This window comes from Microtus pennsylvanicus, chromosome 11 (genome assembly GCF_037038515.1).
Source record: "Microtus pennsylvanicus isolate mMicPen1 chromosome 11, mMicPen1.hap1, whole genome shotgun sequence".
In the NCBI taxonomy this organism is placed as follows: domain Eukaryota; kingdom Metazoa; phylum Chordata; class Mammalia; order Rodentia; family Cricetidae; genus Microtus; species Microtus pennsylvanicus.
In genome coordinates, this window is record NC_134589.1 from 37609341 (window position 1) to 37636295 (window position 26955).

At 41.8% G+C, this 26955-nt stretch overlaps 1 protein-coding gene across 1 annotated transcript; it reads right to left on the reverse strand.

Annotated features, from left to right (window-relative positions):
• Positions 1 to 39: 39 nt before the first annotated feature.
• Ddx52 (DExD-box helicase 52) lies at positions 40 to 22438 on the reverse strand. Its single transcript, XM_075991298.1, has 15 exons — positions 22294 to 22438; positions 21225 to 21420; positions 18313 to 18449; positions 16582 to 16767; positions 14344 to 14487; positions 13392 to 13503; positions 11775 to 11847; positions 10766 to 10969; positions 9639 to 9729; positions 7216 to 7338; positions 6971 to 7121; positions 6359 to 6434; positions 4765 to 4836; positions 3142 to 3228; positions 40 to 474 (listed from the first exon to the last, which is right to left on the reverse strand). The coding sequence occupies exons 1-15, from the start codon at positions 22378 to 22380 to the stop codon at positions 417 to 419; spliced, it is 1797 nt and encodes a 598-aa protein (XP_075847413.1). The 5' UTR covers positions 22381 to 22438; the 3' UTR covers positions 40 to 416.
• Positions 22439 to 26955: the final 4517 nt, after the last annotated feature.

Here is a 26955-nt window from a genome sequence, read left to right on the forward strand (position 1 = left end):
CGTCTGCATCCCACACACAACACTCTACACACACAGGGGTGGATGGTACATTCAAGCTCAAGATTTTATTTTAAAATTCCGGTCCATATGCCTCTCCACAGCATGCATCACACTGGAAGGGCAAAATCCTTAAGAGTTCACCACTTTGGGTGTTATTTTAACATCAACTCTCGTTCTTCTATAAGAAGTATCTCTCCGGCTTCAGGCAGAAAAGTCGATGCACGTTATTTCCATTGCATAAATTTCACCTACAAGGTGAAGCTTGTCCTGATGCATCAGTAAATTAGGACCACTTTCTCTTCTCACGTCTTTGTTGATTTAATACGTCTGCTAAAGATGGCTGTTAAGTAATCCATGAGAATTCATGCTGGGCTCATAAATTACACTGCGTGGATAGCCTTCTAAGCTATCTATTTTTAACTTTTCTCTTCAAGAGTTTCTTTCTTCTTGCTGTTTTGGCCAGCAACCTTTTTCCTGTGAATAGGAAGACATGCTGAGTCAGCAACTCTATATACATTTACTTCCATAACCAAGGGCATAAATGAACATGTGCTGAAAGTTAGTACACAGCAAAGCATATGAGGCACTGGGAACAAAGATATTAACCAGTTCTCTGTCCAGCATAAAAATCTCTGTCCATATGAGAAATATCACAACCAACTACACTGTTACCTAGCAAGGGACAGTCTGGTCTTGACCTGTTGGTTCAGTGTTAAGTACTAGACATTGCTGTTAAGTGTTCTTTGTGCATGCATTTGTTGTGGGATAATGCTCTTGTACACTATAAAGATTTGTCACTCATATTGGTTTAATAAAACGCTGTCCAATAGCCAGACAGGCAGTATAGGCAGGGCAGCTAGACTAGAAGAATTCTGGGAAGAGGAAAGGCAGAGACACAGTCACTAGCCAGATGCAGAGGGAGCAAGATGAGAATGCCTTACTGAGAAAAGGTACCAAGTCGCAACTGAAGTTGTAAGAGCTAGTTAATAATAAGCCTGAGCAACAGGCCAAACAGTTTGTAATTAATATCAGCTTCTGCATGTTTCTTTGGGACTGAACGGCTGCGGGATCAGGTGGGACAGAAACTTCTTCAGTCTACATGAATTAACTCAAGGGAGCTTCCTAACAACCTACTACTCTCCTTCTCCAAATGAAATAATAAGGTGGAATGGATAAAAACTTGCTGGTCACCACACATTATTAATAAATATTAGGCATAAACACTGACAGTCTGATCCTACAGCCCAGTGAATGGTGAATACATTTGCTAGTGTTAATAAAGAAAAAGGAAAAACTTTGAGACAATAAACAATACTTACACACTACAGTAAGAAGTTCTTTGGAATGTTTGCACATGTAATTCTTGGATCAACTAACACCAAGAACAAAGTCTGTACCTTGAATGAAAGCATTTCCATTATATAATGGGAATAATACTTGAAAGACAAGTAACTTGCCCAAAGTTCCCATTAGAATCGATTTTTAGGCTCCAAATCCAAATCTAGCCCTCATCACACCAGGCTGGGTTCGTAGTGCCTGAAGTGAGGCCCTCTAGACAACAGGGAATCAGGTTCCAAGTTTAATGTGGAAGCTGAGCTGAAGACAGGAACTTTTATGCCCCAAAGCAACCCATATCTGTAATGCAGAAGGAGCAGGAACTAGATCATGGTGGCTCTCTTGTTCTTATGCTAAGGACAGCCTTTAAGTTAAATTAAACAAAGAACGCCAAAGCACCTTAACTGTGTTGTTAGTATCACAAGACTGACACCAGTACCCCAAACTCCTCTTGTAGCTAAGTTAATTAGCCCAGAAGAATGCTATAAACATAGGACATTTAAAGGGCAATTACTCAAAATAGTGTTTAATCTAAATTAAAAAAAAAAGATACTGCTGCATTCTATTAAATTTCAACAGCCTCCGTCTTCTTCCCCAGCTGACCTTCAGCCTCTAGAGAAACCTCCTTCACAGCTTCTACTCAGTGCCAGTCAGCACGTGTTATCTTAGCTCTCAGCTATCCCAAGAAGTAAGACTATATATACTGCATGTCAAATAGTCCTCATGACACTCTAGACAAAGTCCATGCGCCACAAAAACTGTACACACTTGCATGATCACACACAGACACACACCTTACATTATATTAGAATTCATAAAACTGGGAAAGTACCAGTGGAATTTAAACTATTAAACTTCCAAATCTTTACAAGTTTGTAGTGTTTATTCCTCCACGTTAAATCTTAGAACACACGAAAGCTCTGGGACACTGTGAGCTGTTAACACCTGGAGTGAACATCATTTCCACAGTACTAGACTGTCATGCAAGACTCCTATTCTGTTTACAAGGGCGGTCCACATAGCTTCCTACCTAAGATCCTCTAATGTTCTCACGTGGGCCTGTTTTATAGTCTCTATAACACCACCATCACATGTTTGCCTAATGGTTTAAGGTAACGGAAGGAAGCATTAGCTTAGTTCACCACAGCATCCAGGGACACTAAGGGCACTCTCAGGAACACAACAAGAAATCACTAGTTCTAGTACCAAGAAATTTGTGAAAAGTACTATTTCTTTATCTAGAGTAACGGAGCTCAGAATATTCTGGCAAATTCATACCACAACATGTAGCTTCCTAGCACTACCAGATAAAACATACCTGTATGTATCCTATAAGACCTCTGCTAACACTCCTTTCCCCCGCAAAAAAAAAAAATCCTTAAGCTAAATAGTACTTCTTAAATGTTATAGTGCACCTCAATGTAAGCAGAGGATTATATGAACTCGTGCCCAGAAGACAGAGCTTCAACAAAGGCTCAATCAACGCTTGTCAATGATCCTAACTACTGGCCCCAGTAACATGTCCTGATACAGATGGTGCAGGGCGTGTGCGGCGCAATTCTACCTCACAGCAAACTGTAATCTATTTTCACACATGGGGGGAACCCAGATGAGTAACATAGAGATACAGTCAAATTTTAACACTAAAACGTGCAAATTCCCAAATCAGAGGCAACCTGAAACATGTCTATCACATCCTATAATGGATTACCTATCTATTTTAATTCTGAAAATGTATCTTAAGGAAAAACAATGCCCACTCAGATCATGTAGGACTTTTCTTACCATATAGATATAAATACTTACTGTTTGGCTTGCTCTAAGAAATACTTTGGAGTTGTACTAATGCTCTCCCTTTCCAATGGTTTCTTAATCATCTTTTTCTTTTGTTTGCTGTAAGTTAGAAAGTGAGAGAGAAAATTAAACACAAGCTCATTTAGAGGCTAAAGCTAGGTGATGCTATACTCATTTCAATGAACTAGATTAACTGAGAGCACTTACAACTATTTCATAAGGATCCAGGAAATCAACCTTTAAAAACACACTGGCTGTGATGAAAATACACTCTGGGACAACCTCATGGCCTATGTCAACAGACGCTAACACTCTGACTCCAGGAAATAAACCATTACTAATAAGTCTAAGCATATTTCACTCACTGAATAGTTTTTTTTTTTAAGAAACCTGAATTTCAAAGACAAAAAAGCTGACTAGGAAATAATATGTTTAACAATATCACTTACAACAGATGTACCACGGATGCAACCTAGATGACAGATGGGCAGGGTAAAACCTGACAGAGACTTTGAGGAGGAAATTCTGACTAAAAAACATTGTGCAAAGTGAACTAAGTCCACCACAAAAAGACAAACACCGTGTGATTCCACTTATATGAGCACCCAGACAATCAAAACCAGAAACAGGAAACCCAGGAAAAGGTTAAGATTGTTTAGTGGGTACAGAAGTGAGCTCTGTAAGAGGAAGAGCCCTGGCGACAGAGCGAGGGCACATGACTGTGAGTGCAGTGCGTGTGACTCAGCTACACACAAGGGAAGCCTACAACAAGGCAAGAACAGTCAGACAGCATATCAGCTGACGCTCCTACAGGAGCCACACGCTACAGCATGCTCACAGTCTTTTCACTTCAGGATGTCAAGTGATACCTGCTCAGCAAAAACCTGCTCTGCATTTGGACCTTTCCAGCATGCAGCGGGTGACACGAAATGCTTTGCCAATGCTGGATGGCAGCAGAGAGCAAAGCTCCAGTGAGTCACTCAACAATGAAGGTGACAGATACTCTAGCAAGGTGTGGTAATTTATGCCTGTAATCCCCATAGTTATGACAGTCAAGGCAGGAGGATTGCTGTGAGTTTCATACCAGCCTGAGTACAGAGTGAGACCCTGTCTCAAAAAAAAAAAAACAAAAACAAAACAAAAAATTACATAAATCCTGAAATCCTACAGTACACTGGGCTACTATACTAGGATATTTGGAAGATTAGATGCATTTAAATCCATTTTCTACTTATAATACTTTCAATTTACAATGGGTTTAGTGGACCTTAACCCTGTTTTAAGTCAAGGACCATCTGTATTAAGATTAAAAACATGTAAAGTCAGGCATAGTGGCATACGCCTTTAATTCCAGTATTAGGGAGCAGAGGCAGGCAGATTCCTTTGAGTTCAAGTTCAACCTGGTCTATAGAGTGAATTCCAGGACAACCAAAGTGACATAGCGAAACCCTGTCTTGGGGAAAAAAAAAACCAAACAAACAAAAAACCATATAAAATTCAGCAACACACCATTCTGGGATATATATTTAAACTACAAACTGAATAAAGGCAAGAGGGAAGAATCCAAATAAGCAAGAAGCAAGAATGCACGTGTAAAACCCAAAGAGAAGGCTCTGAGTAAATTCAAATGCATACCTTAATAGTTTCTGGAAACCTTTTATGTATTCAGGTACAGGACAACCAGCCTGCTGGATAACATTGGCGACACTGGAAAAGGAACCCAGGAACAGGAATGGGTGTGTTAAACTAATGCACAGACTCAGTCATGCGCAAACCCTGTGTACAGCATGAGAGGAACTGAAACTACCCAAAAGTATTCCAGCACAGTCTTCTCTGAGCGCACCAATTACTCCCAAATGAAGCACACTAGATTTCTGAGCTACACCGACGAGTAGCTTTAGGTAGCAGCTATTTCAAATCCCAATGAAACTAGAGGTAAGCCTGAATTCACTGGGCGACAGTGCTCACTAAAGGGCTGGCACTGCATCCTACATATAATAGCCTATTCAGTCGTCACAATGACTTTATATGGAAAACTCTATGATCCCCATTTCATGGATGGAATCTAATGGCCAGTTACACTGATGCTGGGGTCATCAGTCACATCCCTTAGATCCATCAAAGCCCTTGTAACATACGCCTACCCACAGACACGTGAAAGAGCAGAGGCTTTGAAGGTACGCATCTAATTCAGGGGACCTGACAAACAGAGCAGGGTACAACCCCTTTGCCCCAACTGCATTTCATCTGTTAGAAATGTGAGGTGCTACCAGTTATCCTTTAACCAAAAATTACTGCAGGCAGCCAAAGTGCAGAGAACCCTGGACCTTTATAGCTGCGGGTGGCGGCACAATCTGTAAGACTAGCACTTAGGAGGCTGAGGCAGGTAGACTAATGAGTTTCACCAGCCTAGGCTACATAGTGAAACCCCATCTCTGAAAACAAATATGCATAAAAATCTATAATGACAGGCTAAGTTAAGACCTGAGAGTCTAAAAGGAGATGGTACCCAGACTTCAAAGGGCTACAAGTAACTAAAAATAAAACGTGTCGCTAAAACACTCTTTCCTCTGTGGCAAGTGATTCTGGGACTAAATATATAACTCCATCTGGCAGCAAAGTAAGAAAAAGGATGCACCATGGGAAAAGAGTGGTGATTGGATGGAGAAGCCATGCACAATATTCGATAACTCAAAACTTTCGTAATGAAGTCAAGTGTGCTGAGACACTCCTCAAATTCCAGGATTGGGGAGGCTCAGGTTCTAAAGTCTGAGGATAGCCCATGCTACTCAGGAACACAGTAAGACCCTGTCATTCACATTCGCTCTCTCCCTCCCCTTAATACCATGCATTAAGTATCACGGCTCAACTGCTGGCTCTCAGATGAGTTCTGTTACTCTGAAATCTAAAAATGTATACTCCCACTGTCAATGCTTCCAAGTTCTAACCAGAAAGGGCAAAAACACAGACCCCATGCTCCCTCCTCTGTTTCTTGGGACCGGGTTTTACTATAGAGCCTCTAACAGAATTTGGGACATAGCCATTTTGTATTATCTAGCAATAAAATATACATATAAAAATAATGAAGCAATTTTGTCAGGTGCAACTAAAATATTAAGTTATGCTCCATAATTTACATGCTTCTTAAATGTGGGGGAGGGGTGGTGGAAAGGAGTGATGCTGGAATCAAAACATGCCAGATAAGAAGAGCATCCCAGCCCCAATTTACCTTCTTAATAACGGTTTATCATCTTCAGTGAAAAATGTAACAGCCTTTCCCCTGTTCCCTGCTCTTCCAGTTCGACCTAAGAGAAACCAGACCACGAAAAGGTTTTGTTTTTTACTAGAAGGAAACTCTCAAGGTTCACATAATGGTCACTGAGGTTTGGAGAGATGGCTCATTGGATATATCACTTGCTGCATAAACATGAAGATATGAGTTCAAATCTCCAGAATCCACGCAGAAGCCAGAAGTAGTAAGATGTGTCTACAATCCCTATGTCCCTATGTTAAGATGGGAGGTAGAGACCAGGGAACCCATGGAACTCATAGGCCAATTACCCTTATGTATACAATGAAGGACAAGAAAGTCCCTGCCTCAAATATAATGGAAATTATGTTGAGGATCAATACCATATGTTTTCCTCCAACCCTCTCCCCCTACACACACCATGGGCATCACACACATCATTAAATTAAGAAAATGTATGCACACACACACCCCTAAAAAAGTCACTGGATTTTCACAGAACCAAAAACCAAGTAATGAGTATGTTTAAAAGGAATAGCAGAGGAACTGAGAAAGACGAGTGGGCAACAGGGCATGAAAACAAAGGCTCACCTATCCTATGGATGTATTCCACTGAGCTGGTTGGAAAATCATAATTGATGACCAGGTTTACGCCTTTAAAATCAATCCCTCTTGCGAGCAAGGCTGTACAAATAAGAACCCAGATTTTACCCGCTCTGAAGCTGTGGACTGTGTTATCTCGCTGGTGAAAGAAGAAACATTAAATGTTTTAGTACATTCTAGAATGGAAAAAACAGGCAGTGCATGGTGTTTGTAGTATATAGTTGACTTTCTACCTGCTGCTGTGTTCTTTCTGCATGAATGACATCCACATTAATACCTTCATATATGAGCTCATGAAAAAGTTCTTTAGCCCTTTCAATGGACTGAACAAAAACAAGAACAGGTGGATTGAAACCCTAGGAGAAAGAAGCAAAAATTAATACATATAACTTGTAAGAAAGAACACAATCAGTATCTATCTCATAGTATATCTTCAGTTCAGTTCACAAATAACCCAATCAATTTAGTACACTGTCCTGACAAGTTTTATGTCAACCTGAGATATAAACCAGTCATCTGGGAAAAGGGACTATCAGTTGAAAAAAACACCACCATAAGATTTGGCTGTAGGCAAGTCTGAAGTGCATTTCATAATTAATGATTGATGGGCCAACCCACTGTGGGTGGGACATCTCCAGGCAGGTGGTCCCAGAGTGCCATAAGAAAGTAGGCTGAACAAGCTAGTGGGTAGCAAGACATTAAGCAGCACTCTTCCATCACCTGCACATCAGTTCCTGCCTGCAGGTGCCGGTTCTGACTTTCCTCAATGATGGACTCTGATGTGAAACTGTAAGCTGAAATAAACCCTTCCTTGAGTTGCTTTATTTTGGTCACAGTGTTTTATCACAGCAATAGAAATTCTAAGACATGCACTTCCACTGCCAGTGTCTAAATCTGCCTCCATCTTCCTCATCATCCACCCTCTACAATGGGTTCTTTTCATTGTCCTTGGACTGTATTCTTTAACTTACTACTTCCAACAAATGTGCCCTCCTACAATAATGTATGCCCATGCTAAAACCACCACCTCTTAGCCCAAGAACTTTGATTCTGCTCATAATGTAAAAATCACGTCTTTAATTCATTGCTTACCTTAACTTCAGAATTTCCCTGTATCTTAACTTTAGTTCTAGTTGTCTCAATGTAAACAGAGTTCCCAATCCCCAAGAGAATCGAGAAATGCCTGAGCATTAGCTAACAGCTCTCAGCACACTGCACACTTGCTGCCAAACACTCCCCCCCACCTCATGTTTCCAAATGTCCGTTGGGGGTTCTTTTTGTTTCGGTTTATACTTTTTTTTTGGAATCTCATGAAGAACCTTTTTAACTACAAATGCATGGCTAAAAATCTCTGATCTAATTTCACCACATGAATAATACCTGCAAAAACGTTAAATTTCCTAGGGGCAAAATGACACCTTTAAGAATATCAATAAAGGGCTAGAAAGATGGCTCAGAGGTTAAAAGCACTGGCTGTTCTTTCAGAGGTCCTAAGCAAGGACATGGTGGCTCACAACCATCTATAATGAGATCTGGTGTCCTTTTTGGCAAGCAGACATTCATGTAGGCAGAAGACAAAGGCATAAAGCTCTTTGGGGAAAAAAGGGGGTTATCAATAAAATGAGGGTGTGCATGGTAGCACACATCTATAATCCAGTACTCGGGAGGCCGAGGCAGGAGGATTCTGTTTTCAAGGCCAGCCTGAGCTTTGAGTGAGATCCTAACTCAATAAAATAAAATAATCCCAAATAAGAGCAAATACACACAGGAAAACATTATTTGAAGTACTACATGTAACACATTACACTATTACAATAGCTTTTTGAAATAGATATTGCATCATTTTACCAAAGTGAAAACTGTAGAGTTGGGGTGTATGGGAGGTGAGCTGCCCAAAGGTAGAATGGTACAGGTAGAATTTCCATGTTGTGCAGTTCAGAAGCCCATGTCCTAGCTCCTAAGGCATGTCTCTTACACAGCCCCCAGATATGCAGACACCTTTCTTTTCCATCTTACAACCACCCTAACTGCTCCCACTAAGGCAAATGCCACATTTGTGTTCACCTATTGGAACAGATTTCAAAAAGTAGCCTTACAATTTATATTTCTTTTTTGTTCCTTACCCTGAACCCACTAGCCGTTGATTTATTTTTAAATTTTGAAGATTCATCTTAAGTGAATGTATTTTGCCTACATACATGTCTGTGACTGTGTGTGTGCCTGGTGCCTAAAGAAGCCTTGGAACTCAAGTTAAGGATGGTTTTAAGACACCATGTGGGTGCTGGCAACTGAACCCAGGTTCTCCACAAAAGCAGTAAGGGCTCTTAATCACTAGGCCACTCAGCCTTTAAACTTTCTACCCAAGGCTTCTACTCAGTACTTACTTTGGGATAAAAAAGAAAACCAAACTCAAGGCATTATTCATTACTAAGTGCCCCAGGTCATCTCTAGCAAACCAGCAAAGATGAGGGAACAGAGGGATACAGACAGGCAGATGGAGAATCGAGGCACCACCAGGCAGGTCTTCTACTCAAGCAAGGAACAGAAGACTCAACACCACTGGATCGCTAAGAAAGAGTCAACACTAAGCACAATGCAGGAGGATGATAGAACATGAATGCCCTCCAGCAAAAGTCAAGAATGCAGTTCAATATACCTTCTTAACAAGTTCTCTCATGGCCAGAAGTTTTCCAGTCTCAGAGCCAACAAAGAGAAGTTCTTGTTCAACAGTCTCAACTGCAGAATTCCTGGGAAGAAAACACACCTTTTTAAGAATCAAATTTTAGGGCTGGAGAGATGGCTCAGAGGTTAAGAGTACTACTGACTGCTCTTCTGGAGGTCCTGAGTTCAATTCCCAGCAACCATGGTGGCTCACAACCATCTATAATGAGATCTGGTGCCCTCTTCTGCCCTGTACGCAGACATATAGGCAGAACATTGTATACATAATAAATCTTAAAAAAAAAAAATCAAATTTTAGCTGGGCATGCTACTGAGGACCTGTAATACAGCACCTGGGAGGCTGACCCAGGTTTCTGTGCGTTTAGGCTAATCTGTTGGAACATGTAGTAAAGCTCTGTCTCAAAAACAAAACAACAACAAAACCCAAACAGGCCACAGAGATGGCACAGAGGGTAAGGCGCTTGCTATGTAAACTGGTTAGCCAGAGATTGACTCAATTCCTGACAGTGTCCTCTGACCACATCTTAGTTTTTGCCTGCTCTAGCGATCCTTCTGAACACTGAGAGGTTTATTGGGCTTAACCACAACAAAAATCTCAATAGACTGTGTATTTATTTAGCATGAAATGCATCTCTACCTCAAACCCTTTTTTAGCACTGAAAAATGGAACAGAGATCTCACACTAAGTAACTGCTCTATCCATCACCGAATTATATCCCTGGTACTGAACAAAATCCTATTTTGTGCCAGAATTACTTATCAAGTAGTTAAATAACACCAGCTTTTTCCATACGATCCTATGTAAGCAAACAATCACAGAAACCAAGTATGGATGGCCACCTGCCTAACGGCATAGTTTGTGAATGAAATAGAGGTATGATGCTGGGAAAAGTAACATGCAAACATGGGAATCTTTCATTGTGTAATTCTGAAAAAAAAATTCCTTCATTTTGACTTTAAAAAATACATTTCTATCAGTAAAACTTTTCTTGCTCGTTGGTGTCATGTCAAACAACCTATTTTATTGAGTCAAAGCAAACAAACAAACAAACCTTACCTTAAGACAAGTGCATGGGACAACGTGAAATAACAATTATTTACCTTGCTCCAATGGATACGATAACGACGTTGTCCAGGTTGAGCTTGCACCACTGCTCAACATCATACGCAAAAGTTGCACTGAACATTGCTCTCTTGACCTTGGGGGATGTGCAGGCCAGGAAAACGGAAGCCAGCTGGTCTCTAAACCCAGTTTTGCCATCTTCAAACAGTTTGTCTGACTCGTCTACTATCAGCCATTCAACACTGAGAAATAGCAAAACAACCCGTGGTTACTGAACTGGAAGATCTGGGACACTTCACTGACCTGTCAAGGTATATGAAAAAAGTCCTATAATGATGCTGTTTTTGATTCACCTTATCAAATGAGAAAAAAATGTACATGAAAAATTAGCAGAAAAACATTATAAATGTAGCTCAGTCACCAATTATAAATCCTCAAAGACAAGCTGTATCAGCAATGACAGGATTCCACTGCACTTGCTGAAAGATGTAAAAAGGTCTGGGGAGTTATATTCTGTTTATCAAGTGTATAATTTTCTTCCTGACCAGTTCTTTTCTTCTACTAGTTAACTCAAGCTATTATATTCTCAGTATCACACTGACACAAGCTGGCAGACAGTATGCACCAAAGGACAATAATCAAAGCAACTGAGAACAAAATGGAACTGTGATGGATGATACTGACTGTCAACCTGACAGGATCCAGAATCACCAGAGACAAACCTCTGGGCTCGTTTGTAAGGATTATCTAGACAGGTTAACTGAGGTTGGAAGACCACTGTACAAAACACACCACGGGCTGAGGTCTAGCATTGAATAAAAAGGAGAAAGCAAGTTAGGGGCCGACAGCCATCATTCTCTGCTTCCTAACTGTGGCTGCAAGGAGACCTGGTGCCCCACCTTCCAGCCCCAGTGAATGACCTGTATCCATTCAAACATAAGCCTGCCCTTCCTTCCTCCTTAAATTACAGGTTCTCAAGTATTCAGTCACAGTGGCCAGAAAATTAATAAAATAAGCAGGTGAAGGAAAGCTGGAAGAATGCTGTACCTTGTCAGGTCTATCCCTGGTGGATCCTGCTTTAGCAAGTAGATCAGTCGATTTGGGGTAGTCACAAGAATGTCTACAGGGAAAACAAGGGGTGGAAACTGCAAACAAGATGCCTTCTTCTAACTACAGAATTTCAGTTATTAATCTTATTAAGTAGAAAGGGAAGAGTAGTTAAATACAAAAACTCTTGCTTGTTAGGAAGTAATGCAAATTTCTCCCTCCACCACAGCGTAAAACTCTCTAGTTCTTCTACTCTATTTGAGCAGCTTCCCCACCCTTTTGGCTGCCTGAGTCAGAGTCTTGCTGTGCAGTTGAGAATTCCTCACTCATGATCATCTCACCCCTGCCTAGTTCCAGGCTAGTTGCTGTGCTTTCTTTCCCGCCCCAGGAGCGAAAGCCAAGGCCTCCTATTACACTCGCCAGGCAAGAGCTGCAGCGCTGCACCACTCAACTGCACTGCCGTCATTCCAACTCTAAGAGCCAGCACTGGGTCATCCTAAGGCCGGGCTGGCCTAAAAACTCCTCTGATCCTCCTGCCTCAGCACTAAGACTCTAGGTGTGCTACCATACTTGGCTTGAAAAATAATCTTAAATGAAACTTTCCCAAAGAGCAAGTTAAAAGGGGAGACATGTAATCCATTGTTACCTGCCAAGGCATTTCCATGATTAGAAATCAAGGGTATGAGGCAGGATTTCCCAGGCCTAGCACTGCTGACATGCCGAGTCCCACGGCTTTCTGTAGACAGCTGTCTAGGGCATGACAGGGTCTTAATGGTATTTCTAGCCTCCATCCACAACATGCTGTTGGTTCCCCAGCTCTAACAACTACAAATACCCCTTACAGCCAAACGTCACTGTGGTAACTGGTGGGGAGAATCAGCTGGGATGCAGACACAGATCTTCTGTGTGAAAAGCTATATTTAGCTTCTTCAAAAAAACTAATTAGCCAGACAGTGGTGGTGCACACCTTTAATCTCAGTACTTGGGAGGCAGAGGCAGGTGGATCTCTGTGAGTTCAAGGCCAGCCTGGTCTAAAAGAGCTAGTTTCAGGACAGCTAGGATTGTTACACAGAGAAACCCTGTTTAGAAAACAACAACAACCCCCCCCCCCAAAAAAAACAAAAACTAATTAAAGCAAGGCAGTGGTGGCATGCGCTTTAATCTCAGCACTCAGGAGGCAGGTAGATGTTTGAGTTTGAGTCCACCCTGATTTACAAAACAAGTTCCTGGACAGCAAAGAATACACAGATTAAACCTTGTCTCAAAAAAATAAAATAACTAATTAGGAGCTTAGAGACATGCCTGAGTTGGTACAGTATCTGCCTACCATGCACAAAAATCTAGATTCCATTCTCAGCACCACATAAACCAGGTGCAGTGGTACACACCTGTGGTCCCAGCACTTAGGACTCGGAAGCAGGAGGGTGAGAGGTTCAAGTTCATTCTCAACCTTGAATTTGAAGCCAGCATGAATTATTCGAGACTCTGACTTTAAAAAAAATTACACCCCCACCCCCACTCACTCTCTCTCTGACTTGCACTGCAGCAACTCTTATTCAGTAATTAAGACCTTTATTATTTCCAATCCCTTAGATACTCTAAGCAGGAAGTTCTTACCAAACTTCTTAGATGATTTAGGTCCAAATTTCTTAGCTGCTATTGCAGCTTTGTGGATCATATGTATTCTGAATCCTGTACCCTCAGATATTTTAATTAATTCTCTATGAATCTAAAACAAAAAAGTGAGAAAACCAAAGTCGTTAAGATACTAGGCCAGGACGCACAGCTTCATTTATGCCTTTAACACATTTATTATGAACCCACGGACGAAACCTGCAGTGCTCTGTTGGCTGACCTGTAACACTGAAAAGACGCAATAGTTGCTTGAGCTAGTTCCACAACACAAAACCAAATCCTGCCATCTGCTGCAGCTTTCAGAGTGCAGTGCTGAACGCCCTACTGCAGAGCATGTGGTTACTCCACACACGGGATGTAGAGCTCATTAATGGGGAGTTTCTCCTTTCTCAGAGAACGAGGTAGTTTCTTTTATTTTCTTCTTTTCTTTCTTGAGTGACAAGGTCTCACTATGTAGCCCTGGCTGGCCTAAAGCTCACAGAGATCTATCTGCCTCTTACTCCACAGTGCTGGGACTAAAGACAGACGCCACCACACTTGGCTGTTCGCTGAGACAGAGTCTCAGAAATGATGATGACTCTGAAATATTGATCCTTTTCCTTCCACCTCCCAGTGCTAGAATCACAGGCATGAACCACCATCCCCAGCAATATTTCACTTTTCTGAATGAAGAAAACAAATTTTAGCAATGATATATCATCGGACCCTTTCAACCTCAAAGATTGTGCAGCCTTTAGAAAAGAAGGATAATTGTCAAAATCACATTTCTGAAAATTCTAGACATTTCAAAGACCAAATTACAAAGAATTCTGTATATTACGGAATACTGTCTCCAGGCCACAACAGAAGACATTCTTCTGAGAGCTTTACCAACTTAAACAAGAAACATATCAAAGCAAACATGAATGCATCCTCTCAAAACTCTGCGTCATACCTGGCTGGCAAGTTCTCGAGTTGGGGATATAACCAGGGCTCGAAAGCCTTTATTTGCAGGTTGTTTCAGCTGCATTAAAATGGGAATGCTAAAAGCCAGAGTCTTCCCAGATCCAGTAGGAGCAGAAGCCAGAAGTTCCCGACCCTAACAGAAGAGCACAGAAGTATAGGACAAGTTCAACAAGTTTTCAGAGCCTGGTTAAACAACGTGAGCAGCTATGGAAGCAACAAATAAAACTGAATGAAATAAATCCACCTGTTCACACCCTACCCACCTCTCCACACACCCCCATCTATTGTTTTCAAACACCTCAGGCTTGCCACTGCTGCCCCAAGCGTTTCTGAGCACTGCTACTAACGTACATTAGGATGGTGAGCACAGGGACAACTAAAACCCAAAGAGAAGCATAACTACTATTTTAGGTTTTCTTTCCATTAAACTCTGCTACCAAAGCGCATAACACAATTGGCCTCTTATCCCAGTATCTGTACTGTTAACTCCCCTGGGAAGATTGTGTTAAATAGCACAATGAGTGAAGATTAGAATTGAAAAGTGGTTAATGACAAGAGTATTCACAGGTGACAGTCTTCAAAGGGGTCACTGTAATTCTTAAACCTTTAAGCTGAAATAATGGCAGAAATAATCGAAGAGGAACCTAAGTGCAAATTCAATAAATGTGAGTCAGTAACACCATTCAAATACGAGTATATTCTCCTTTCAACACACAAAGCAATGTGAAGAACATAATGGGGTGAAAAGATAACACATATCTTTCATCTACCTTAAGTGAAGGCCAAGTTCATTATTTTGTAAATGGGGAAGAGGGAAGGAGGGAGAGAAAAAGGAGGAGAAAAGGGGAGAGGAGAAAAGGAGAGGAAAAGACAAAATGAGGGAAGGAGAGAGAGGGAAGTAGGAAACTTTCACCATTTGTTTATTTGGTTGATTGGTTGATTTTTCAAGACGTGGTCCTGGAACTCACTCTTTACACTGGCTGACCTTGAACTCAGAGATCAACTGCTTTCACCTCGCAAGTGCTGGGATTAAAGGTGTACACCACCACAACCCAGCTATATAATTGTTTTTTTTTCCGGGGGCGGGGGGGGGGGGAGGAGTGGTTCAACACAGAGTTTCTCTACATTGCTCTGGCTATCCTGGAACTCACTCTGTAGACCTGGCTGGCCTTGAACTCACAGAGATCCACCTGCCTCTGCCTCCGGAGGGCTGTGGTTAAAGGTGTTTGCCACCACTGCCCAGCTTCATTGTTTTTTAAAGCCATCCAAAAAAAAAAAAAACTCAGCTAATTTACATATCTATTAACAAGCAATTTGATAAGCACATTATTAATATATTCATACAACAGAATGCTGTTTAGTAACAGATGTCTTACAAGTTTCAAAAACATTAAGTAGCTGGGTGGTGGTGGCGCACGCCTTTAATCCTAGCTCTTGAGAAGCAGAGGCAGGTGGATCTCTGAGTTTGAGGCCAGTCTGATCTACAAAAGCTAGTTCCAGGGCAAGCTCCAAAGCTACAGAAAAACTTTGTCTTTAAAAAACAAAACAACAACAACAACAAAAAAGAAACAGAAACAAAAACCCCAAACAAACAAACAAAAGCCCATTAAGTAAAAGAAGTCAAGATTAGTGACAATCCCACTTGAAATCCTAGAAGCAAAACATAATATGATAATCAAAATATTGTTTGGTTTTGGTTTTTTTTCTGGGTAGAGTAAGGAATGAACAGGCAGGGCACAACCGATTTTTCTGAGGTTTATAGGAATGTACATCTCCACTGGAGAACATTACACTACGTAGGTTTCACACTGTTCAGACTCATTAAACTATCTTAAAGTCTATATGCTTTATTGTATGTCAGGAATATTTCAATAATAGAGTATTGGGGGGGAAACGAAGTTGGATTATGTATAAGAACTTTAAAAAAGCTAAGAATAAAAAGACAAAACACAATCTCCATGCTCTGAGGATTTAAATACTTCTTGACAAAGAATACTTGAGTATTCACAGAGGCAAATCCCCAAAGTCCCAGCACTCAGGAGGCTAAGGACCATGGATTCGAGGCTACGTCTACACACACATAAAGGAAATGATCACATCTTGTGAGCAGATTTTACGAGGCACGAGCACTTGAGGCAAGGGGGCTAAAGGTGGAAAGGATGTCAAGAGAACAGGAAGAGAATGAGGACACGGGAATGTTACAGACATCCTAAATCTTTGCACTCACATGCAGCATAACTGGAATGGCTTGCATCTGAATTGGTGTGGGCATTTGGAAGCCTGCATCTAGAATGTTCTGGAGCAATCGAGAACTGATTTTATACTCTTGCTCAAGCTGCTGAAATGTAGCAATTGGGTCAGGAAGATCAGTTCCTTGTACATGTATCTTGTGTTTGTTCCGAAAGAAGTTGATCTGTAAATTGAGACAAAGAAGCCACCATGGATATGACCCAACAACAACAGTCTTAGATGTTTTAAAACAGAACAGCAGTAATAGTTCTGGGATAAGCTACGGTGAGACATGAAGCATCCTGCTTAAATTCAAACCCCAGTTAGCACAGATACTAAGTACATTTTGTGGTAGTAACAGCTGGAAGACTCTCACCGATGTTGGAACCCACCTGTCTGTGCTTTCAAACTGAAGTTAAGAGATGTGTCACATACTGTAAAACGTTTGTCACACTTACAACTTATATGACTTTATAGAAACTTCTAGAAGGCAAGCACTGAAATTATGTTTTCTATCTTAGCATACAAATACCAGTGCTTTTTAATATTTCAAAACAAAAACAGCTAATCAGTCCTGTATTTCTTAAACCTGAGTGCCAAGGGTAGAGTTTAGTAATACTGACTGGACCACTTCAGCCTCCAGTCCACAGACAGCCCCATTTTGGCTTCTGGGTTACTGAAACACAGCATAATACCCCCTGAAGGAAGCACTACAGTCTCCAATAGCAAAGTAGACAGGCACAGGAAGCAACGGGGCTATAGTCATTGGTTTTCATGCCCTATACCCTCACCAAAGTATCCTCCTTAGGAATTTTAACCCTCCACAGGTATAACGGCACACACCTGTAATCCTGACAGGTGGGAGGTAGAGGCAGGAGAATCAGGAGATCCATGTAGGCTACATGAGATCCTATTTCAAACAAACAACAAAAAGAATTCTAACCATGTAATCCCCACAGGAGAAAATACTTTTACACCAGTAAATTTAACACCAAAGAGAAAGGGAGTCAGATTTCATGTTTATCAAAAGAAGTTTAAATATTTGAATTAAAAAACTTATTGCCAGGTGGTGGTGGTGCATGCCTTTAATCCCAGCACTTGGGAGACAGAGGCAGGTGGATCTCTGAGTTCAAAGCCACGCTGGTCTACAAAGCAAGTTCCAGGACAGTCAGGGCTACATAGAGAAACCCTGTCTTGAAAAACCAAAAAAACCAAACAAATAAATAAAATTTATTTTATGTATATGAATGTTTTTGCTTGTATGTATGTATGAACACCACCTGTGTACTTGACACCTACAGAGATGCCTGCAGAGGTCAGAGCGGGGCATCAAATCTCCTGGAACTGGAGTTACAGATGGTTGTGAGCTGCCACATAGGTGCTGGGAACTGAACCTGGGTCCTCTGAAAGAGAAGCCAGTGTGCTTAACCATTTAGCCACCTCTCCAGACCAAGAAATTTTAAAATTTTAATTCTAACACTATTATTCCTGAAACTTGAAGAGGTCAAAAACTGTTATATATTTGCAGTATATACCTAAAAACAACTGGAACTAAACTCTTTCTACCTGACCTATCTATAATCGTAACCAAACACTTCCAGCACTGCATAGATGGGTATGGAAACACTTCATTAAAGTAGAACCTAAACAAATTAGTCTTCCGTCTTAACAAAATGAAGTCCAGGGAAAACTCTATATGTACTTTGGGAGGTCAAAATATTTTTCAAACCTTTTCCTTTCTGAGATGTTCCAACTTTCCTGAAGTTAGTTTCTTTTCTTCTTTGGCTTTTTTCTCTTCTTGAATCTTTGCTTCTACAGAGGACGTCCACTGTATAGTAGTGTCAAAGTCTTCTTGTGGACTAAGCTCTATAATATATTTTAAAATCAAAAGTTATCAAGTACAACAGTGTTAGGTTTGCCAAACTGGCTACACTTCACACTAAACTGGAAATGTGAAGGGTTAGCAGATCCAACTGGAAAGAAAGTACAGTGCACAGAGATCTGGAAACAGGGGTTAAACTCCTGGTGTAGGCAGAGCTCTGACGCTCACCCTCTTCCCTTGGTTGGTTGTTTCAGTTCTGACCATCAAGACAACTGAATGCTTTAAACAAGAGATAAACTGAAAATTGCACAAATAATATGGCAGACAGCTTCTGTTTACCAAAAAAAAAAAAAAACCAAGATAGAAAGTATTATGGTGAAAAAAAGATTTCATGGGCAATAGCAATAAAACCACAATCCAATATTATAAAGACAGCGATTCTCTCTATATCTATAAAGAAAAGGCTCAATATTATAAAGACAGCAATTCTCTCTATATCTATAAAGAAAAGGCTCAATATTATAAAGACAGCGATTCTCTCTATATCTATAAAGAAAAGGCTCAATTAAAAGCAGACACAATTGTCTTAGAGACCAGATTAGCTGATTTTAACATTTGCATGGTAGAACAAATATGTGAGAATAATCTAAAAAATTTTTATTAGTAGTGAGTAAAGATCTTTACTGAATATCTTATATTTTAAGAGTCTCATTTAACCCAGCCTGGCCTTGAACTTGCTATGTAAGACTCACCTTGAATTGCTGATCTTCCTACCTCCACCTTCTAAATGATGAGTTACCACTATGCCTGGGTATCTAACTGATTTTTTTTAATGTAGGAAAACATAAGAGGATCTTTTACTCTGAGTTAATTTCATAATATATGAAGTTTATTAAGCTAAGAAGAAGTGATTGAGTAACCTACCAACAAAGGAATGTTTACTATGAAGAGACAAATTTACAGAAAGAGGAAACTTCCGGTATTTCTAGTAAGCACCGCAGGGAAGAACTGAGAGAGAGAGAGAGACAGAGAGAGAGAATAAGAAAAATGGGGGAAAAGAGAGAGAAGACTCCTGCATCCTGCTTGTGGAAGACAACACTTGTGCCTCGCAGTCTAAGGTAAGCCTGGTTAACAGACAGCAGTACTAATAACCCCAATCACCACTAATCCAGTCTGAACATTTCTAATTGAAAATAAATACACGCATCTAGATTTACAGCCTACATACATTTATTACTGAATGGTTACAGTATACATCTATGTATTTCTGATTGCCCAACACTTCAATCAGTTCTCTAAATTTGTGGCATTTCTTTTTTAACAGCAGGCAAAGGTTTCACCATCTTCTTTTATGTAATAGCAGAAATATGGAAACACAGTAAATGTCCCTGACAAAGGCACTAGTCAAACCAGGTATGGCATACTAACTACATAGTGTTAAAAAGAAGGCACTCTGCTTCTGAGTGATACAATGTTTCAGGTCGATCATTCTACAACATCTAAATTTAAATCGACTGACCAATTTTCTAATTCTAAGTATCTGTTGGACAGTCATACAAACACACAAAGATAAGTACAACAACATTTTTTAACATTGAAACAGCAAAAGAAAGAGATAAACTAGGCCCAGTGGTGGTTGGCCCACACCTTTAATCCCAGCACTCAGGAGGCAGGGACAGGGGCATCTCTGTGAGTTCAAGGCCAGCCTGCTCTATGAGCAAGTTCCAGGACAAGTTATAAAGCTGGGGAAACCCTGCCTCAAAAAACCAAAAAAGCACATAAAAAGATGTTCAAAAGCCAGGTGTAGTGGTGTGGGCCTTTAATCCCAGCACTTAGAAGGCAGAGGTAGGCAGATCTCTGAACTCTAGGGCAGCCTAGTCTACGTAGCAAGTTCCAAGACATCCAGAATTAAATAGAAACCCTGCCTCCAAATAAATAAACAAATCGAGGCTCAACTTCAATTATCAAGAAAACACAAAATTAAAGGGGGGGGGGCTACAGCTCAGTGAGCAGAAGCAGAGTACTTGTCCAGTGTGTATAAAGCCCTAGGTTCAAACCTCAGCACAGCTTAAAACCAGGTGATGAATCATATTTAAAAAGATGGCAGAACTTGGGAGATGGAGGTAAAATGAGCAAGTGTTCAGGGTCGCTCTTAACTATAAGAGAAAGTTAAAAGGCAACCTAGGGTACAGACTTGTCTCAATAATAACAATAATAATAAAATCTAAATTAAAAGTTTCGTTAAGTAAATGGGCAAAAAACATTAAGACAAATAATAATGCTAGGTCAGATGTGGTACTCATGCCTGTAATCCCAGCACTTGGTTTAATGAAATGTATTATTATTGGTGGTGGTGGGGGATTGTGCCACAGCATGTGTGGAGAGGTCAGAGGAAAACATCGTGGAGTCAGTTCTATCCTTCCACCTTTATGTGGGTTCTGGGGATCAAACTCGGGTCACCAGGCTTCTGTAGCAATATCTGCTGTTCCACCTTGCTGGCCTCCAACCCCAGCACCTGGGAATCGTCGTCTGAAATAAAAAACTCAGTACTGACAAAGGTGTGGAAGTCATTTTGTGGTATCTATTCAAAGCAAGTGTGCACACCCCCTCACAGAGTGCCTCCACTTGGGAATTATGACTCTACAGAGACAGAAACACCTGTACAAAAGGCTATGCCATGCGTGAGTATCATGGTAGCAATTAATAGCTAGTACCTAGATATAATCCAAATGTCATCAACAGAGGAATGGGTATGTGTTGTCTAATTTACAAGCTTGCACTATTCTGCAACTGAAAAAACAAAACAACACAACACTAACCTGAAATCGTCTTCTTTCTCTTTTTCTTCCTGGGCTCCTTACTTCTCTCCAACAGATCCCCCTCTGTCTTCTCATTTTGGAGCTCCTGGTGTGTTTGTAATGTTCCACACTCATCTGAGACAGACTTCTTGTTCCCGAAGAAGTCCAGTCCTTGGAGTACCTCCGAAGAATCAGGATCGCATTTCCTTTTTCCTACCTAAAAACCCCAAATTTTAAATGAGATCTACAGACAGAATAGTGCTGTTTTCATCCAACCACGACTATCAGTACGGAGGACATGGGTTCAGTAATTCATCATTTTAACCCTTTTGACCAAGAATCTGTTGTGTTGGGTGTTTAGGCAAATAGAATATAAATAAACAAAAATAACACTACACCCTTCTCTATCCTCCTTATAGTAACAACCATGACAGCAAGCTTACGTTCATTTACTGCATGTCAAACGTTTATTAGATATTAAACTACTTCTTCCTCACACCGACAATTTAACCACAGCACTGCAGTCAGGATGAAGAAACACAGACATCGCCCTTCACAAAGGCTCTGTTCTTTTACATTAGGTTTATGTTCAAAATGTTCCACAAATGAGCCAACTCGCTGCCTTTCTGGCTCACTACTTCTCTAAGACACTCCCCTTCCCACATCTCAACACCATTCTTCTGGTTGGGTACTTAAAATGCCGCTGTCTGGAACGCTGAAAAGAATCGTGTCCAATACATTACAGCTACCTGCACGCTAAGTCAGACCTGGGTAGGCTACTGTTTTAGAAATTCCTTTCCTCTAGCTTCTGAGAAGGGGCCTTTGAAAGGATTCTAACTTTGTAAGTAAAGAAGTCGGGCAACAGTGTCCTGGCAAGGCTCAACTGAGTCGACCAGGGCTCAGAAAACAATTATTCGGAAGTCTAGGGTAGGTCTGAGGTCAAGCTGAACCCCAAAGGAGGGAAAGGCCCGGGGTGGTCGGAGCCAGGCCTCCGGGATCCAGCGCGCCCGCTGCCCCGCTGGCAGCAGCGGTCTCCTTCTACGGACCCCGTCCCTTCCCGGGTACTTGGCTCCCCGTATACTGTAAGCACCTGGAATCGAGCAGCGTCTGCAGAGAACCGCTTCACGTCGAACTTGGCGCCGGCTCCGAGCCGGCGAAACAGATCATAGGCATCCATTTTTACCCAGAGTGCCCCGCAGCCCCACAGCGCCTGTACACACGATTTCCTGTCCGCGACTGCTTCCGGAGAGGCCGTAGGCGGAAGTAGCTCCAGGAGGCGGAGCCTGGCTACAGCAGGCGTGGCGGAAGTTTGAGTAGTAAATGCGTTCAGAGTATAGACCATTCTTGTGCGAGGGAGGATTCTAGACTTTTTAGGAATAGTTTGGTGAGCGACACGCCAAGATTCTGCACTTAAGGTCGCAGTCTAGCGGGAACAGAGATACCAACGTTACGGTAATTTAGGAAAATGAAAAGTGCTGAGAAGGAAATTAGAAGGTTTGATGGATAGAGACGGGGTGGAGGGTCGAGTTCAATCAAATGTTTGCACTGAGAAGGGGCCACTTTTCTTAAGACATGGGAACAGCATTCCAGATAAGAGGAAACCATTCTGAAGAAGGGAAAGGGTCTGAGACATTGTTAGAACAGAAGCCAGGATCTAAGTTGCTCTCCAGTACCGCAGAAAGAAGGAAAGAGAAAAAGAAAAAGGAGGAGGGGTGTGAGGCAGAGGAAGAAAAGAAAATCGCTGGAGCTAAGCTTGGAGGGGCAAACAAACCAGATCTCGAAACATTGTAACAAGATGAAGTATTTGGATTTTAGTGTAAACTTGCTACAAAACCAAAACTTTTTTTTTTTTTCTGAGACAAAGTTTCTCTGTAGCTTTAGAGCCAGTCCTGGAACTAGCTCTTGTAGACTAGGCTGGCCTCGAACTCACAGAGATCCACCTGCCTCTGCCTCCCAAGTGCTGGGATTAAAGGCGTGCGCCACCACCGCCAGGCCAAACCCAAAACTTTTATGGACAGGACAACTATCTTAGTTTATCACATTTGATTTTTAGTTTCATCCTCACAACTTTTTTACCTTTGTAGTGTTTCTCTCCTGGAATGTAAGTCCCTGGACATGAAGATCTACTGCTTTGCCTTACTATGGTATCTCTGGTTCTGTATGCTCTCAAGAAAAGTTTGTTGAATGTGTGAAAGTGTCATACATGATTACTCTAGTTATTTGGAGAAGGGACATAGAATGGGTAAAAATGGAAATGGAGACTAAAGTTGAAATGGTGTTGTCTTTGGGTTGATGTCTACATAAGTGTGGATAGATTTGGGATGAAGCTCGGAGGTAGAGTTTAATGTACCTGATGGATTTTGTGCTGGGGTGAGGAAAAAGGATGAGAGATAGACAACTAAGTACTAGAGTTTGGGCTGAGTTGATGGCATAGCATTTACTGAATTAAGAATAAAGGAAGAGGGCCAGGTGGTGGTGGCACATGCCTTTAATCCCAGCACTCGGGAGGCAGAGGCAGGCAGAATTCAAGACCAGCCCAGTCTCTACAAGAGTAAGTTCCAGAACAGGCTCCAAAGCTACAGAGAAATCCTTCCTTTTTTTTAAAAAAAAAAATGGTGGGACACGTAAAACATGGACTTGCTATGTTTTGTAGATATGAAGATTTCTAGTTGATTAAGTGAAACCATCCAAGTAGATACTTGGAATGAAGGTGAAGGCTGAAGAAACAAAATTGGGAGTCATCAGCATAAATAGTACAGTGCATCTACTCAAAGTTCATATGTCATAAGTTCTGGTGAGACCGTCACACTCGAGTAGAGCAGGTTTGGAGTGAGCATGGGCTGAGACAGGCCATGTCTTCTCTGATTTCCTCTTATAGCTTTCAGTGAGATATCTTGTTATTTTAAGTATATTTCTTCTCCAAAAATAGGACTTTGAGGGCACTGGGGAGATGCCCTCTAAGTTAGTGATTAAAGACACTAACTCTGCGAGCTTGATGATTCTACTTTGATCCTGGGAACCCATGCAAAAGACCAGATAAAGTAGCGAAGAAGTATGTAGCTTTTGGCTTAGCCAAGGCCAAAGTTTATCTAGGTAAATACAGTGGAGGTTGTCTCTCCCCCCTCCAGGTATAGCCACCTGGTATTGATGATTCACTAGAGAGAACCTCCCAGGAGCTGAGAAGGCAGAGGAAAGCCTTGCTTTCTAGGAAGTGTTCAACATTATACCAATGACCCAGCTCGTGTCCCTCCTTTCAGAGAATAGAGTTGGGCTGCACTGCACTCATAGCTCCACATTTGTTCACAGTCTTGGCAGTTTCTGAGGCCGGAGCCATGTGTCATGTCTCTTAATTTGTTTGCTAAGCATGTAGTCTGGTTCACATTAAATGATCAATAACATTTTTTTGGTGTGTGTGGGGAGGGTGGGTATGCAATGCATGCATATAAGTGCACATAAATTACAGACATCAGGTATTTCTCCTAAGTTGCACTTCACCTTTATTTATTTTATTAGATTAATTTTGTGTGCATATATGCATGCGCTACAACACGTGTGTGGAGGTCACAAGACACCTTGCAGGCGTTGGTTCTTTCTTTTCACCTTGTAAATACCAGGAATCGAACTCAGGACTTTAGGCTTGGCAGCAAGTACTTTTATTTGGTGAGCCATCTCTCTGACCCACCCACATTCTTTTTTGATTTATTTATTTATTTATTTTTGGTTTTTTCGAGACAGGGTTTCTCTGTAGCTTTGGTGCCTGTCCTGGAACTAGCTCTTGTAGACCAGGCTGGCCTCTAACCCCCAGAGATCCGCCTGTCTCTGCCTCCCAAGTGCTGGGATTAAAGGCGTGCGCCACCACAGCCCGGCCTGATTTATTTTATTATTTGAGTGTCTTGCTAGCATGTATGTATGGGCACCTGTAGCGTGAATTCGAATTGGTCTTAATAATAAAAACCTGGAGTCAGATATAGGGGTAAATACTGAAAGATCAGAGAGACAAAGGAGCAAGCCACAGCCACTTCTTACCTCACCAACTCCTCAGTCTGAAAAGGGGGGGGGGCAATTCCTCTCTCTGCTCGCCTTATATTCTTCTCTCTGCCCAGCCATATCCTTTCCTATTTCTTCCTCCCTAGTGTTGGGATTAAAGGTGTGTGCCTTCCAAGTACTGGTATCAAAGGTAGGAGATCCCAAATGCTGGGATTAAAGGTGTGTGCTACCACTGCCCAGCTTCTGTGGTTAAGTAGTGGCTAGCTCTGCACTCTGATTTCCATGCAAGCTTGACTTGTTAGAGCACAAACAAAATAACACCACAGGCACCACATGTACGCTTGGTTCCCCCAGGTCAGAAGAAGGCATCTAATCCCCCTAGAACTGGAGTTAAAAGTGGTTGTGTGCCGCTATGTAGATGTTGGGAACTGAACCTGGGGTCGCTGTAAGAGTAGTAGGTGCTCTTAACCACTGAGCCATCTTTCCAGTCCTCACATTTGACTTTTTAAACAAAATCTCTTATTAAACCTGAAACTCGTCCAATTGACGAGGCTTACAACCAACGAGCTTCCAGAATTCATCTGTCTCCAAAGCCACCTCCCACCCCTGCTCCCTCAACCCCACAGTGCTAGGACTATGGGCATATGCCACTGTGCCTGGCTTTGTGTGCGGTGTCTCTGGTTCTGAACTCAGGTCCTCATGCTTGCGTGGCCAGTCACTTGCCAACTGAGCCACCTTCCCAGTCCAGTAAATCTGAGCTAAGGAAAGGGGATGAAACACAGAATGATCTCTCTGAACTTAGCAGTGGACCTGTTTCTTTAGGCTGGTGCTTTGGATTAACAGGCTCTGGCAGACAGAAGAATGATGTCAAAGGGAGCAGACTTAGACTGCTGCCTGCCTCCACAATATCCAGCTGACTCATTGAGAGAGCACTTCCCCTTGGGAAAACAAAACAAAGCTATTTGAAAGTATCGTCAATAAAAGTGGAGAGGAAATTGAATCATGGCTCTGTAGAACTGGAATTTCTCCAAAAACTAGTATGGTGTGATTGTTGGACACACATGGTTTCTCAGCTGTAGCCAGTGAACACAAAGTCTGCACAACACCAAGGTGGCAGGTGCTTGGGGCAGCTTGTTATTGTGAACAGAGTGACCACTCCATGGCCTGAAGGTGTGTTTCGGAATCTTTTCCTCTTATACGCCCTCCTTATCGTTCGAGCAGCTTCGGCGTGAGTGTTGTTTTTACAATGTCTATCCTAGACCACAGCCTGGATATGCAGAGATGAATTAAACCGTCTTTGTTCTCAACGAGTAGAGTCTTCTAGGGATGTAGAGCTTAAACAGAGTAAGAGAATGTTCTAGGCCCAGCAGTAGAAGACAGAGGGAGTGAAGGAGTTATCACTGGCGGTTGGTGGGGGGTGATGGCAGGGGGAGGCACTGTTGAATACTAGGGTAGGTTTGGTAGAGAAGATGACATGGGCGTAGCAGGCTAAGGATACAGCTCAGTTGGTAGACTGGTTGCCTAGGATTCATAAAGCCCTAGGTTCAGTTCCCATTAACTAGTAAACTAGGCATGGTGGCACATGCCTACAGTCCCAGAACACGGAAAGTAGAGGCAGAGGGTCAGAAGTCCAAGGTATTGGAGCTGGTGAGAGTTGAGCATGCTGCCACACCTGATTATCTCAGTTCCTGATTCCTGAGAACCCACATGGTGGAAGCAGAGACTAGATTCCCACAAGTTGTCCTCTGACTGCCACGTGCATGCT

Coding starts and splice junctions, on each gene's coding strand:
- Ddx52 (XM_075991298.1), bottom strand. CDS start 22,380: ATGGATGCCTATGATCTGTTTCGCCGGCTCGGAGCCGGCGCCAAGTTC. Junction 13,504..14,343: donor CTCGAGAACTTGCCAGCCAG/GTATGACGCAGA, acceptor TTTTTGTTTTAG/ATTCATAGAGAATTAATTAA. Junction 3,229..4,764: donor GGTTTCCAGAAACTATTAAG/GTATGCATTTGA, acceptor TCTAACTTACAG/CAAACAAAAGAAAAAGATGA.